This window comes from Hippoglossus hippoglossus, chromosome 12 (assembly GCF_009819705.1).
Source record: "Hippoglossus hippoglossus isolate fHipHip1 chromosome 12, fHipHip1.pri, whole genome shotgun sequence".
Lineage (NCBI taxonomy): Eukaryota > Metazoa > Chordata > Actinopteri > Pleuronectiformes > Pleuronectidae > Hippoglossus > Hippoglossus hippoglossus.
The window spans coordinates 4852300-4866820 of record NC_047162.1 but is presented as its reverse complement, the minus strand read 5'-3'; the positions used below and the strand labels follow the sequence as shown (position 1 = coordinate 4866820).

The 14521-nt window shown below is 41.2% G+C and overlaps 2 protein-coding genes across 2 annotated transcripts in view; both read right to left on the bottom strand.

Moving 5' to 3' along the window:
• Nucleotides 1-14521, bottom strand: part of LOC117771822 (netrin receptor UNC5D-like) — a 180229-nt gene that overhangs the window by 97961 nt on the left and 67747 nt on the right. The gene's annotated exons all lie outside the window — the stretch shown is intronic.
• LOC117771823 (tripartite motif-containing protein 35-like) lies at nt 10612-12257 on the bottom strand. Its single transcript, XM_034602606.1, has one exon. The coding sequence runs from the start codon at nt 12255-12257 to the stop codon at nt 10869-10871; it is 1389 nt and encodes a 462-aa protein (XP_034458497.1). The 3' UTR covers nt 10612-10868.

Genomic DNA, 14521 nt, shown 5'->3' with positions numbered 1-14521 from the left:
AAAGATTACAAAACTAAACGATTATTACTGCCACTGAATAAATTAACTGAGCAGATGGCAGCTTTGTTGTATTTGTGGCCACCCCCACATCGCAAATAATAAGACTAATAACAAAACTAGCCACTCACTTACCATACAAACAATAAATATGACAAGTTGTGATTGTTTTCTTCCTACGCTTTACTGAAGTACACAATGTGCTTAAACAAGGAACAATTTCCAGAATACATTCAGTGATGTGTGACTTTGCTTAAAGCAATAGAGCTAACAAGGAAACAAGGAATGACTTAAATGTGCATCTTACTGAATCAGGAATTGGGATGGATGTTGGACACATAATTGCCCCCTCCGTGTAAATTGTGACCCCTGATTTAGAAAACTCCTAGATACGGAAATAAAAGACCTGCTCCTGTTCTCCCTAACAAAGTCACATTACCCTCCCTTCGACAAATCCTCCAATCCTGACCTCTGCTTCCCCTCTAATCATTTCATATAAACCCTCTCCACCGCCTGAGAAAAGACCCGTGACAGAGACACCGGAAACTGCTCAGGACGCACATCTCAGCAGTTATTTTGTTTTCTGCTCCCTCCTGTTCCAACAAAAATGAAATGCAGGACAAACCATTGTCACCGCAATACGCTCACAGTAGAAATTGTTGGCAAATAAACACAAGTGAGATGTTTATGTATCGGTGGGACTGGCAATCTGTGGGTGTGTGTGTTTGCCTCACACCTCTATTCGTGGGCGGCTGACTGGATGCTGTGACAGTCGGCAGAATAAGAGAGTGTTTTATGGCATCTCATTGAGACACCCTTGACAGTGACACCTCCTCTATACTATTCCTGTCGCCAGCTCCTTAGCTCTCTTTCCCCCCTTTCACCACTTTTGAGCTCTATTTCTTTCTCTCCCTCTCTCTCTCTAAATCATCCCCCCTTTCTCATCTATTCCTATCCATCTTTCTCAATCATCTTCTTCCATATTGCTCTCTATCCCCACAAATCTTTCACTCTACCCGTCTGAGCGCCCTGTCCGCCGCCTCCTCACCTCATATCCCATTCCCGCCTAACCCCCGCCAGCGTCTCTCTTTACATTGGAGCACCTGGTACAGTAATGGTCGTGGCTGTGTTTTATACATGAATATGAGGGATACATTTTTGGAAAAGCTGTAGAGAAAAACATTCTTTGGGATGAGTAAAGGCTCTATTCATTGTGTCTGTGCATTTAAAGAAAGAGCACATTTACAAAACCCCATGTGCTGTGAAAAGCAATTCCTGTAGGAAAAATAGCTGTTTCCTTTTGTAATTGTATTTTCTAATTTGCAGCAACAACACAACAAATCCACAATCCTCAAATCAGATGATTTAAAATGAAACACGCAGGAACAAATTTACTTTTTAGGTGATGAATCAAATTAATGAATGATGAATATTAATATTTATTAACGTAACAACAACGAGGCTTCAAAATAATTTTTCTCCCATTTCTCCCACCAAGGTTTTCCCTCCTCCTGGTCGTATTTCTTACACGCAGCGTTGGCTTTGGAGTCCGTCCACTTATTGATCGGCATGGCGACTGGAGGAGGGCGGCTGCCTGTATGGCTTGTCTGACTATAGTGTAATTAAAGCTGAGGGAAAAGGATGTAGGGGATTGATAATGCTGGCTGTACCCTGCTCAGAGTAAAGTATTGGAGGAAATGCTACAGCTCAGCATGATCAGACCGGGGGCTTTGGGGTGTGTAAGAAGAAAAGTGAGCACTTGAGGTTTTAATGCCACATTTAGTGTCAAGTGGGGGATTCACATTTTTCAAAATGCAAGCAATATTCATGCAGCATTAAACTGCACCGTAAAACTGAGCTTTAAATAATAGCGAAATCAGATTTGATGCCCTCCGAGTGTCTCCTTTTGCTTTTCAGAAGTGGTGTTAAAGTTTATAAGACCATCTGTTTCAGGAGAGGGGAAGCTGAGGCCACTGGAAAGTGCGTGTTTGTTGTATGCCCAGCTCCTATTCTCTTTCCTATCCCCCCACAAAAAAAAAGGCCTGTGAAGAGAGACAAAGTGCGGCGGGATGCAGAATAAAATCCCGCTCTGGGATCATGACTATCAAGGAGCAGCGCATGCAGGATTTAGATATGTTGTACTGGCTTAGAAAAAAAAAAATTGCTGACATCACTGAAAGAAGAATGGCACTGCTATCTCGGGTGTGAGTGAACATTGGGGCATAATGGCAATGGGAAAATGATAAGAACGACCCTCCCTCTGTTACACGACATTACCCCCGACTGCATCTGAGGGTGATTCACTCAGAGACCCCGATACAGAACGCACTGTGGCGGGCAGATGTCATACTAGAGCAGAGCAAACACACAACAAGCATGCACGTGCACACGACACACACACATCAAATGTACAGTACGTGCACACAGACAGCTGCACACAAGCATACGTTTGCTTTTTTCACGGGTCATTTTGTTTCACTTGATCTCGTGACATGCTGATGATCTCCATTTTGTCATTTTAAATTGTAATTGCCCTGAGTAGCCTGGGACAGCGTCTAAGGGAGGAGGGGGGGGAGGAAGGCAGACAGACCAGTGTGGAGAGGGAATGACGTAGAGGAAAAAAAGCGAGAGAAACAGTCAAATGCAGAGGAAAGAGATGAGAGCAGCTCAGAGATAAAGGGAGGAAGGAAAATCCTCACCCTTTGTTTCTTTTCATTTTCAAAACAGGGCAAAATAGTAATTTTCCATTTTTGTCATGTCCCTCCCACTTGAGAGGTGGAAGATATCTCCCTTTTTCATTTGACTTCATTCCCTTACCCCTCTATCACTCACTGACAGAGCACACATAATTATTCCCTGGCTCTAAAGCCTCCCGAACCCAAACACTTCAAGTCCATCAGTTTCCCATCATCATAATTCTCCTGCGAGGCTGTGTCACTGGCCCCATCTTATCCTCTGGGCGGCCTGCTGTTTGTACACGCTCTGGGTCAAAGGGGTCACCAGATCTTTCCATCGACGATGTCAGGGCTCTGTCTATTAAGGGCCCTTCCTATAGATACATATATATTTATATACAGTGTGCTTTAGCTGGCTGGTGACTTTAATTAAGACAGCGAGGAGGTGGAAGCCCAGCCCTGTCTCCCATCCCTGCCTTTTAACTAACAGAGAGAGTGTTCAGGGAGCGGTACTTGACCTCACAGGTCATGTACTGCATGTTATTCTTACACAGGAGCAGCAGATGGAAACCATCCTTCACTTTGATGACTTTCGTTTGGTATCTAAGTTGGAAATAAAAACATTTTACAGGTAGTTCGCACAGATATGATGTACTGCAGCACAATGTATGATGAATGCCACTTGGAGACTGGTTGTTAACACTGAGATTAGAGCAGCCAGATTTACTAAGACTTCAGAGACTGTTTCTCGGACACAAATTTGAGGCACCCTGCACCAAACACATGCAGTGTGTTTACCAAAGAGCCCCAACAGGCTGGAGTTGCAACCTTTGAGCCTTCTTCTTGTGAGGATGTTTGGATGTCTGTCCTGTCTGCATCATGCACTTAAGGGATGAATCCGCAAATAATAGGTAAAGACGTTATCAGAGGTTGATCTTGTATTTCAGAAGACTTGCTAAGATCACACAATTTGCACTGGCCCGGTTTATGCTGAAACATTCTATGATTTAAACCTTTTTTAGGAGTTCAGATTTGTCAGTGCCATTGGGAGGCAGCAAATAAAGCAGAGTGGACAAAATATCTTTGAATTTGAAGACGCAAGACCATTGAGTTAGAGAGTAAACACACAGACATATAAGACATGTACAGATACAAGCCCTGAAACCCTAAAACAAAGTCTCAAAGCTGAAACAGCCTATTGAAGGTAGGTCAGAACCAAAATGTACCTGTACAAGTACACCCCCCCCACACAGTAACACTCTATTACCGTGCTCCGTCTGATCTGAGCGATGTTTTGCACACAGATATACAGAAATCCTTTCATCATTATAGTGTGAGTGTGGTGGAAAAACTGCATCATACAACATCAACATTTGTTCCTAGGTTATTGAACTGAAACTGTCATGCTCACACACTCACATTAAAGTGAAGTGGAACATTATGGATGCATCATGCCTATTTCATTCTTGCTTCTATACCAAACTAATTCTTTCATCTGTTGATTTTCCTTGCATCAAGGTTCTCAACTGTTTTGCGTAGCCCATTATTTCAGCGTTTAGTTTTCCATCTGTGTTTTTCGATCATGGAAAATCCCCGGAGGCGGATTCTTGTTTGTAATGAATAAAAATCGGGGGGAGATGCAGTTGAGGTGCCTATAGAAGTAGAGAGGCAGCGGCGTCTTAAGTGTCTCCCTGATGATCAATTATGTGAGGTCCAAATCAATACAAGAGCAGAGAAAAATACATCCATGAGTCATTTGAGAGAAGGGTTTGAAAGATAGTGAATGATGTGTAACAGTGAAATATTGAACACAAGTGTGCTATAGTTTATCAATCTGAAATGAATTAAGAAGCTTCTCCTACTGCCAGAGGCTGCCACTCAACAGACAAGTCCTTGTAAATGGGTTATATTGATATTCATAGCATATTGACATTTTAATAATAGTGCCAATAATATCGTCAGCTAATATGCTTATTAGTGTTCGACCACACTTGCACTCGCAAATCAAAACCTGACTGAAGTGAGGGAGTGAATTAAAAGCTTATCCATTAACATTTTCACTGTAGCAGTTTAGTTCAGATTGCAATCAGACGAGGAATATAGGCCATCATTCACTGGAGGGAGAAGCGCAAAACAAAAGGGTTTTAAGAAAACATTTATGCAAATGTGTGCATAATTTCTAATTTCACCACAAAGTGAATTCCTGATGCGTGCCGTACCTGTCGATACGGTTTGTCAGGGAGATGAGAACAGTTTGGTTTCTTGGAAATGTCAGAAAATGGCTTTTAATGCGACAGTATGTCCCGTCTTCTATATATCGCTGCAGAGTGCAAAGTTAAAACCCAAACCTTTAATTATTCTCAGTCTGATTGCAACATTAGTTTAACAACGTAAGAGAAGCAGTGATTTAAATGTTGAAATACATGACCAAGTGATGTTGAAGAATGAAATGCTTCTTTTCATTATTAATACAGAAAAATTATGCTCTTATTTAACTCTGAATATTACAGTGCGTGTTTTGGCCCCTGTTCACATACTACCGTTTATATATAATCATTTTTTATCTCCCAGGCTGCAGTCCAACATGTAATCACGTTGATCCATGCTACCCCCATAGTGGTGATCAGAAGTAGCACATTTCTACGTGCAGTCAAATCAAATTAGAAGCTTGAGGCAGTTCATTAAGTGCCAGTATTAATGTGTCTGTCTTGTGTGACTAATGAGGCTGCAGATAAACACTTAACAAGGCTTATATTGTGGAGAAGCTTTCCAGCGTTACTCTGACACCAGGTTAGAGGCTGAGCCGGCCTCGGTAAAGATGAAACCATCACGCACAGAACAGGATTAGTGAGTGGGAGGTGTTGCAGTGATTACAGTTCAGCAGCGACCTTGTTTACTGAAGGCGTTTACGTGTCAAATATTGAATCGTTTTCTGCAGAACACATGCAATGAGGTGTACTTCCTTCCGACAAGTCTTTAATCCTTAACCTACAGGTCAGTCATAGGGCCTGACTGATAGGCAGTAATAAATGTCCAATATGACACACAATTGGCAACGATTCAAATCTATAAGAAAACAATGTACCATACCACATCTTTAAATAGTGAATCTACACAATCATAGTCGCTGCACTATGTCGAGGCTGTCACATTTTACTTTATTATATTATAAATAGCTATAAATAAAAAGAAAACCGACTCTAAATTGCCCATAGGTGTGAATGTAAGACCAAATGGTGTTTTTGTTTCCAGGGTGTCACTCTCCTTTTGTCCAGTCTCAGCTGGGATTTGCTCCAGTTACCCCCACAACCTTTACTGGATAAACTGCATTGATGATGGGTGGATGGATGGAAAAACACACAAAATACAAATTCAACTAAATATATAGAGCTAAAATGAAGAAACCCATAAATCTGTCAGGCCCCAGTTGATTGTCCCTTACTTCTGATACAGCCCCTAGGGAACATACCACTGGCAAATGCACCAGAACTGTGTTGTCATGGAGTGGTCACAGTTTAATTAGAGTTTGTCACAAAAAAGCTATACTCGATTAGGTTTAGGTAAGGATCATGGTTTGGATTAAAACTGGTACTTTGGATTAAAACAGGTATCCTTAGGTCCTAACCTAAGGATTAGAAGACCTTTAACGTCACGGTTACAAAAACAGTCATGGATAAAATAGGCTACATCCAAGTAATAAATTAAAGCTACTCTGAATACTTAACTCAGAAAACAGCGGAAACTAACAGCAGTAACAGCACCAGATATTCTACCGAGAAAAAGCTTCTGAACGCTGAACTATACCGCCCAGGCTGCGTGCTACAGCAGGAGCTTATCACCAAACAAATGTTTCAGTATGTAAGAAACCCAGTTGTTTATCAGTTATCTCTCATCTACAGCATCACTCGTCCTAGAAGACCGTAATAGATGGAGCTAACTGATTGTGTTGGAGCAGCAGCACTAACCATCTCCAATGTGAAAATGCAACATATATAGTCAATTCTCGGACCGTATTTAAGCTCAGTAAATAATTATGAATCATGAATTATCGCAGAATAATGTCCCCACTAACTGGAATTGCCATCTTGCGGTTGTTTGTCTCTTCACAAGAAAATATCACCACAACTTCCTCTTCTAGTTAGCACATGGATTCACACACATACATTTTGAAAGAGGTCTTCTGAGGTCACAATGACCTTGAACTTAATTTAGAGGAAATGCCCACCAGGCATTCCTGAGATATAATGTTCATAAGAATAAGATGGAGGTGGACAGACAGGCAACCCAAAAACAATGTGTGTCCAGCCAGGGCTATAACCAGTACGAAATTTAACTAATAATATAAAATACTTCTTGATACTTGTAAATGGGAAATCCCTCAGAAGATATTATTTTATATCAATAGCTAATTTATGATTATTTCATCTACAATCTGAAGAAATTGTGCTGTTATGACGATAAATTTACCGTAAACTGTAGTTGAAAATATAAACAGTGTAAAATCATGTTATTGGTACCTACTGTATAAGTGTGTCTGTGCCTTTGTCTGTGTGTTCTACATCTGTGCCTGTGTGTGCTTACGTTAACTGTGTTGAGCAATTTTATAGCTTTCGTTTCACATTTTGTTCAATTTGTTCTTCACACATACAGTAACGTGTTGTAGTTTATATTTCAATGTAAAGCACATTGAGCGTACTCGTTATTATATGTGCTATATGAATATAAATCTGAGTGGTGGTAAAGTGGACTTTTGTGATTTGTCAATTGCATTTACACTCGAATAATTTTCGGGATACAATGCAATACCCCACAATGCATCACTGCATCTCGTTTGTATCGATGCTTGGATTTATGTGCTCGAGCATGACAGCTGGACGATCACCCACCCACCATATTGTGTTGGTAAAACTCATTAAAATTGATCTAAAGTTGTTTCTGTGAAAATTATTACATAATGTGTCTGTTTAGGATCATTTGCACAAAAAACAACACTTTAACAACGGCTGTCAATGCACAGTACACAGTGCCTGAAATGAACAAAACCGAAAGAAAAACCACATTGTGAATGCATGATGTACACCTTTGAAAAATGCATAATGCCTTGTGTTATTTCCAAGTCTATATTAACAGATTCTCATATTTCACGACCAGTACTTTCCCAAAAAACCTGAGGCAACAGAAAGTCAAAAGAGAGCTGCAGAATAATTCAGTGAGAAAATATGAGCAGCAGCCCCCTCTCCCCGTTCACACAGTATAAACTTGGCTGTCGACCTTGTTCCTCCCCAGCGCAGCAGCCCACAGGTCCACAACCAGAGCCTGGCCGTGGCCAGATTGTCAGGACCAACATATCACGAGAGGCCAACAGGCAAACCTCATAAGTAGCAGAGGTGACATCTGTAAAGTGCCATAATGAGATCTTTTAGTGTGCCAATGAAGTCCCGGAGAAGCTCGCTGAGTGATGCCCACAGCTGGTCATTATCTGCTCCAGTCACTGCAGAATCATAAACAGCTCTTAAAAGAGGTCCTCAAAGCTCAATCAGGTTTCCTCCGCCGTGTCCAAGAGAAGGCTCGATGAAACTCCCATTTATTCATCTTAAGGACTTGGCTATTTCAAGGTCCGAGCGGTGGGTGCTGCTTGAAAGAACATTTGCTTTATTTACAAGGACTTTTACGATGTGCTTCATAATGCTGCCGCTGATCTGCCCTGTGACCTGACACGGCTGTACAGACACAGCCTTGAGGACCGCATCAAAGCCACACAGCATATCTGTATCCTTACAAATTGCAACTCATCTCTGCATGGACCTGTGGTCATCAGTCACCAGGAGCGTCTTTATCTCTCAGGTGCCAAGGATAACAACACCAGGGAGACATTGGACGGTGACCCACGGGTTGATGGTGGGACTGCTGAGGGCCAAGACACCAACAAAATGGGGAAAAAAAAAAGAGCAAGACTGTGTATGTGTGTGTGTGTGTGAGGGAGAGAAAAAGGGAGAGAGTGACAGAGTGATGGAGGAAATACTATTAAAGGTAATGAATGTCAGTCTGTCATTCCTGCTGTGTGATCCAGGTGCCTTTGCCAATTATCCTGGCAGTCACAGGTCTGGTCCTCCTCTCCTTCCCAAAGGGGAAAACCGCAGTTCCAGAGCCGTACACTGCCCTTGTTATCACATTGGCCAGGGACAGAGGCTTCAACTAGAGATCGTCACTTTTTAGATAAAGAGCTGCAATATGTGAACCTGGAAGTGCATAGATCAAGCGGGCTGTTGATGTGGACGCGATGGTCATCATCTCGCACACACCCAAGGTGCTGACAGACGAGAGGAAGGACAAAGAGACGAGTCATCCGTCACTGCTGGTGTTTTCCGAATAATGAACGGGATAAGGCCATAACTCTGAACGCATTTCCCTTGGATAAATTGAGCGATAATTAAAACATGATCCATCCTCTGTAATTTAGTGGAATGTTTCATCAACACAGCATGGAATGCTAATTGCACACAAATTATTCATAAACGTCTGGCCTCCCAGCAATTAAGATTGAAGTAAATGAATACACCTGTACATCAAAAACACTGATGAATATTCCGAGCCTTGGGCCGTGAAAATAAATAAATGATTATGGTTTCACAACATATCGCAAATGAATCTCAAGTGTGCTTTTTTACTTGAAACATGCAACTAAGTGGACTCCTAATGAAGCACAAAGGAGGTGTATGGCATGAGGCAACTAAGGTTTAATCACAATACTACAATGAGCTCTGGAAAAGGGGGGGCCACGCACACAATGTGTCCTCCTTAAGGAAACAACTACTTCAGCCACTAAATTAAACTAAAAATGATGTTATAGTTTTAAGTCACTGCTCCGCAGGAGTCTCATTGGTTAAATTTAAATAAATGTGCTAAAGATTTTAAGGGTGGAGAGAGAAAAAAGAAACCCCTCGTGGACGCATATACAAATTTAATTATTATTTAGCATAACACAAACTTGCAGTCTTATTTTACCTACTAATTCCATAAATCTGTCTGTAGGTGGAACGCGTATCTCAAAAACTTTGCTCGAAAAATCGTATCGGCTTCACACTTGCCAAGTGTATTGTTAAAGGTTACGTGTGTACAATGTAGTGACATCTGGTGGTGAAGTTGCATGTTGCGGCTGAATACTCCTCACCTCCCCTTCCAAGCATAAAGGAGAACCTAATGGTAGCCTTCAGTTATAACAACTCAAAAGGTGTTTAATTTGTCCAGTTTGGACGAAAACCATTGCGGCCTCCGTAGAGAGGACCCGCTCCCTATGAAAATATAAGGTATTTTAATATAAAAGGGCCCACTCTGGGGTAAAGAAAACAATAATTCGTACAATTTAGATGAAACACAATCGTGAAAACATCACTAGAATTATTTCATATTAAATTTCTGCCATTAGATCCCTTTCACCTAAATCTTACACACTGGACCTTTAAGGCACAAAGGTCGTGCAGTGTCATATTTGGTGTGATTTGGACACGTGTTACATTCAAAATCGATACTCTTTGAATAAACAGGTGACCAGGACCAGGTTAACACCTAGGTGTGAAGTTGAAGCTCCCTGGGAGACTGAGTTCTGGAAGCTCATCTTTGTCTCCAGAACAAAGAAGACATGTGGTTGCAGGCTTTGGCTACACATGTAGGCCCAACTATTGTTCACAACTATTAGGTCCCAACATTTAAAAAGTAATACTTAATGAATAAACGTATATATATATATATAAAACTCAATTTAAAAACCTGAAACTATCTGAGTGTTAAATCCTACTTAATGACAGAATGTTATATTTACATTTCAACTTAAAAAAGGTCCAAACTGTATTTGAGTTTTATAGTTTGTATTATTTTTATCACAATATTAAAATCACATCATCAGCTGTTATTGATAAATGTGTTTTTATGTGGATCTTCATCAGTTTGCTCGACTTCATGGATCCACACAAAATCAAAATGATAGAAAACATTTTCCATGAAAATAAAAAACAAACCAAAGATAAAGATCAGGAAATAATGGAATCTTTTTACACATGTGGATAAGTCGACAGGAGAAATAAAAAATGAGTGAGAAGTAAAAGGAGAAATAAACAAAGCTTTAGAATAACGACTTTAACAGTTAAATTCAGCAGATTTCTCCTGAAGAAATAAACATGATAAATAAAATCTTTATCTCTAACTGCTCTGATCCACCGTCACAGAGACATTCACAGGTAACAGCTTCACTGGGTGATGATGATCACCTATGTTAAAGTATGGAAACATCTTCTGAGTGAAAGTGTGTGTGAAGGTGTGAATGTGTGTGTTAGTATAAGGATCAGAGAACGACAGTTTTCCTCTGCTCCGGTCCAGTTTCACTCTGATCCTCTGGATCTTCTGCACAGAGAGACGAGATGATGCTGATGGTGACCATGCTGTGTATTTACCTTCATAGAACCATATTCCCCAAAATCCAGACAGATTGTTTCCCTTTCTCTGGACAGACTCTGGTCTTACACCCAGTGACCAGTGTGTATTGTCTCCAACCAGGACGTCCCAGCTGTGAGTCCCTGAGTTAAAACCCTTAGATCCCAGGACTGAGATGTATTCATCAAACCTCTCTGGATTGTCAGGAAGCTTCTTTTTCTCTCCTCCTCTCAAACTGGTCAGATCTTCAGAGAGGACGAGCCATGGATTAGCAGAGTTTGGGTCCAGAACCACAGGACAGTAGGAGACCACGTCCTTCATCTTGTTCCAGATGTTGAAGCTCAGGTTGCCCAGGTGTTTGGCCTTGTCTATCAGAGCTCCTGAGGCTAGCTTTGGATCATCCAGCAGAGGGTGCTGCTGGACTCGTTCCAGTGCAGCCTTGTAGTTGAGCAGGAACGAGACGTCTTCAACTCTCAGCTCGTCCTCTGTGGTTCTGATTGTGTCTGAAAGAGCCGTTATGTCTCTGCTCAGAGCCTCAATCTTCTCCTTCATCATCCAACTCTTCAGCTCCTCGTCCTCCCTCAGTGCAGCCATCCTGGCCTCCTCTTCCTCCTCCAGAAACTGATGAAGCTTTTTAAACTGCTCCTTGATCTGTGTCTCTGTGAGTCCGGCCTGGACCTTAATGTGTTCTGCTGTTTGTTCAAACTTTGCTTTAACACGTTCAAAACGCTGTAACTTCTTCCTCAAGGGCTCCAGAGTTTCCTGAAGCTGCTTCTTGGGTTGTTGTGCAGCTTCACCGATGGGTTTGAATCTGTGGTCGGTGTGTTGTTCTGAATCTCTGCAGACGAGACACACTGGCTCCTGATGGTCCAGACAGAAGAGGCTGAGTTTCTCTGAGTGCAGACTGCAGAGAGCACGTGAGGAGCTCTGATCTCTCTCCTTTAAGAAGGTCTCACACAGGTTCTTCAGCACCAGGTTAGGTGGTTGTGATTTTGAAGATCTTCTCTTACAAAGTGGACACTCTTTCACTTCTTTGTCTTTCCACCAGCTCTTCACACAGTCTTTACAGAAGCTGTGGCTACATGACAGAAGAACAGGATCTCTGAAGACATCATGGCAGACTGGACAGCTGAGATCGTCTTCTAATCTGGAAGCCATTGAGTCTCCAGGTGAAGCTGAAAACAGACAGTCAGTCAGTCACAGCTCCACGAACTTCACTGAGGTTTACTTCCACTCTGAGTCGAGGTGTTTGTTAAACTCACGGTCAGTGTGTGGAGCGTCGGCAGGTTGTAGTTTTACTCTTCTCTCCTGTAGCTGGACTCACTCAGGACGTTTGGTCTAGTTTGGTTTGGAAGGTGAATGTGATCGTCTGGTTTTCAGCCTGCGTCTCTTCAGGGAGGAACAGATGTTTCCTGGTTTCTCTGGTGTGTCAGGACACGATTTAAAAAAGTAATTCAAGCCTCGGATTTGATAACTGGTCAAAAGTCATTTGGCAGCAACAAGCTCACACAGACAAGAGACTTGGTTGTAAAAAAGCTGCTTGAATATGTTTGTGATCTGCTGAGTGTTCAAGGTTCAGAGGTAGTTCTACTCGAGTGAAAGTGAAAGTGAAATATTAACAGGAAGTGCAGGGGAGAGAGTCTGTGAAGTAACTGCAGAGCTGAAGTCACATTAATGAGAAAGAAGCAAAGTGCAAACAAATGGACACAATGTCAGGAAATTAGTGTTTTATAGATATCCAACTTCCCAGCTGATTCTCTAATTTAGGGTTCTACGACTGAGTTGAGCTTCACCGACCAGTGAACAAGCAGTCGAACGGTTCTTGGTGAGTCCTGCAGTCGCTTTTTACCTCCCGTGGCTGAAATACTGCAGCACACTTTTACATTTTGAGAAAGAAAGCTGCAACCAGCATCACCACAGGACAAGCAAACAGGTGTTCATCACTAACTCTGAGAAAAGTCAACTTCTCAGTGGAACTTTTATTTTTCAACAGAGAGTAAGACCATACGGCTCAGATTGAACCTATTATTATTCTTATTATTCTTTTTACTTATCTATATAAGTGATATTATTTATTTCATTTCTTAGTTGAGTTCAGTTTTTTAGTGGTACACTTGACAATAATACGTTCAAATGTGGCATTAAATAATTGAATTAGCAGCTTCAGGGTGGGCGTTTATGCTAATAATAACAAACTGCTGGTAAGTCACATCCAACAATATTTGACTGATGATGACTAATGATGCATTTGACAGCTCTGCATTTCAGCCGCTTAAGCAAACGTTAACATTAGTTCCAGTGAGTGACAGGACGAGCAGCTTCACAGCTCTGGGTTCCTGCAGCTCTCGATTTACAGTCCTAAAGGTGATGAGCTAAAAAATGATGATTGATGCTTAAATGGTCTTTTTCTGAGACACTTACACAACTCGCTTCTGTTCACCCGCTGTGATTTGCTGCTCCGCTACAGAAGCTGCTATAGCTACCTGTCTGTGTGAGGCAATGCACCTGGGAAATACTAACTGTTCTTTCTGTTTCAGAATCCCACAAGCAGAGAAAAGAGTTTTATACAGCGTGCAGGATGTTATTGATGATATGCAAAATGGAGGGAATGGATTTTGAAACAGAATCAGATGACACTGATTGGTAAATAGTATTTTATCTTTTTTTTATTTTAATAAAACATTTAAATTCTTAAAAATTATTCTGCGTGATTATTATTCGTGATATTTACTGTTATATGCTTTAGCAAGCAGTCCACGTCACAAGGGAGCCCTTAGTTGTTCTGTTTACCTCTTCAGACAGTGTGAGTACAAACACAGAAAATATGCTTTCAACAACAATAGCATTTCCCTAAAAACTCAAAAACATTTAAAACCCTTTCATTGCTGCATCATAGGCCTCCTACAAAGACATCTGACAGGTGAAACATGTCTTTTTTCTATATTTAGGTTTTACAGGGTTACATGCTTAAATAATGAAAACATAGCAATACTCTCAAAACTTGCAATGTGGTGTTTTTGGTACGACAGAACCATAAATCACTGAGCCTGTCCATGGACGAACCATGTCAATGTGATATTTATGCTTTTTTTTCTTTCCATCTGCATTTGTTTGTTCGTAGCAGCATTACACAAAAACTAAAAGGAAGACTTGGTGGAAGGATGTAGAATAGGTCAAAAAAGAACCTAATACATTTTCCCACAGAATAATTCATGGATCTTGAAAAAGAAAAAAGAAAAATCTGATATTTTCAGGGAACTGAAATCTATGAGTGTGTCTAATTTGTTGTGGTTTGATTCCATTTAAGGGGACTGTTAGGCCTTGGCGGAGGTATATGCACTCTAGCGAGTGCCATTCTATTTGGAAGGGTTTTTAAACAGAATGTTTTACAAGAGAAAAGACGAAATGCACTGTTTAGAAAA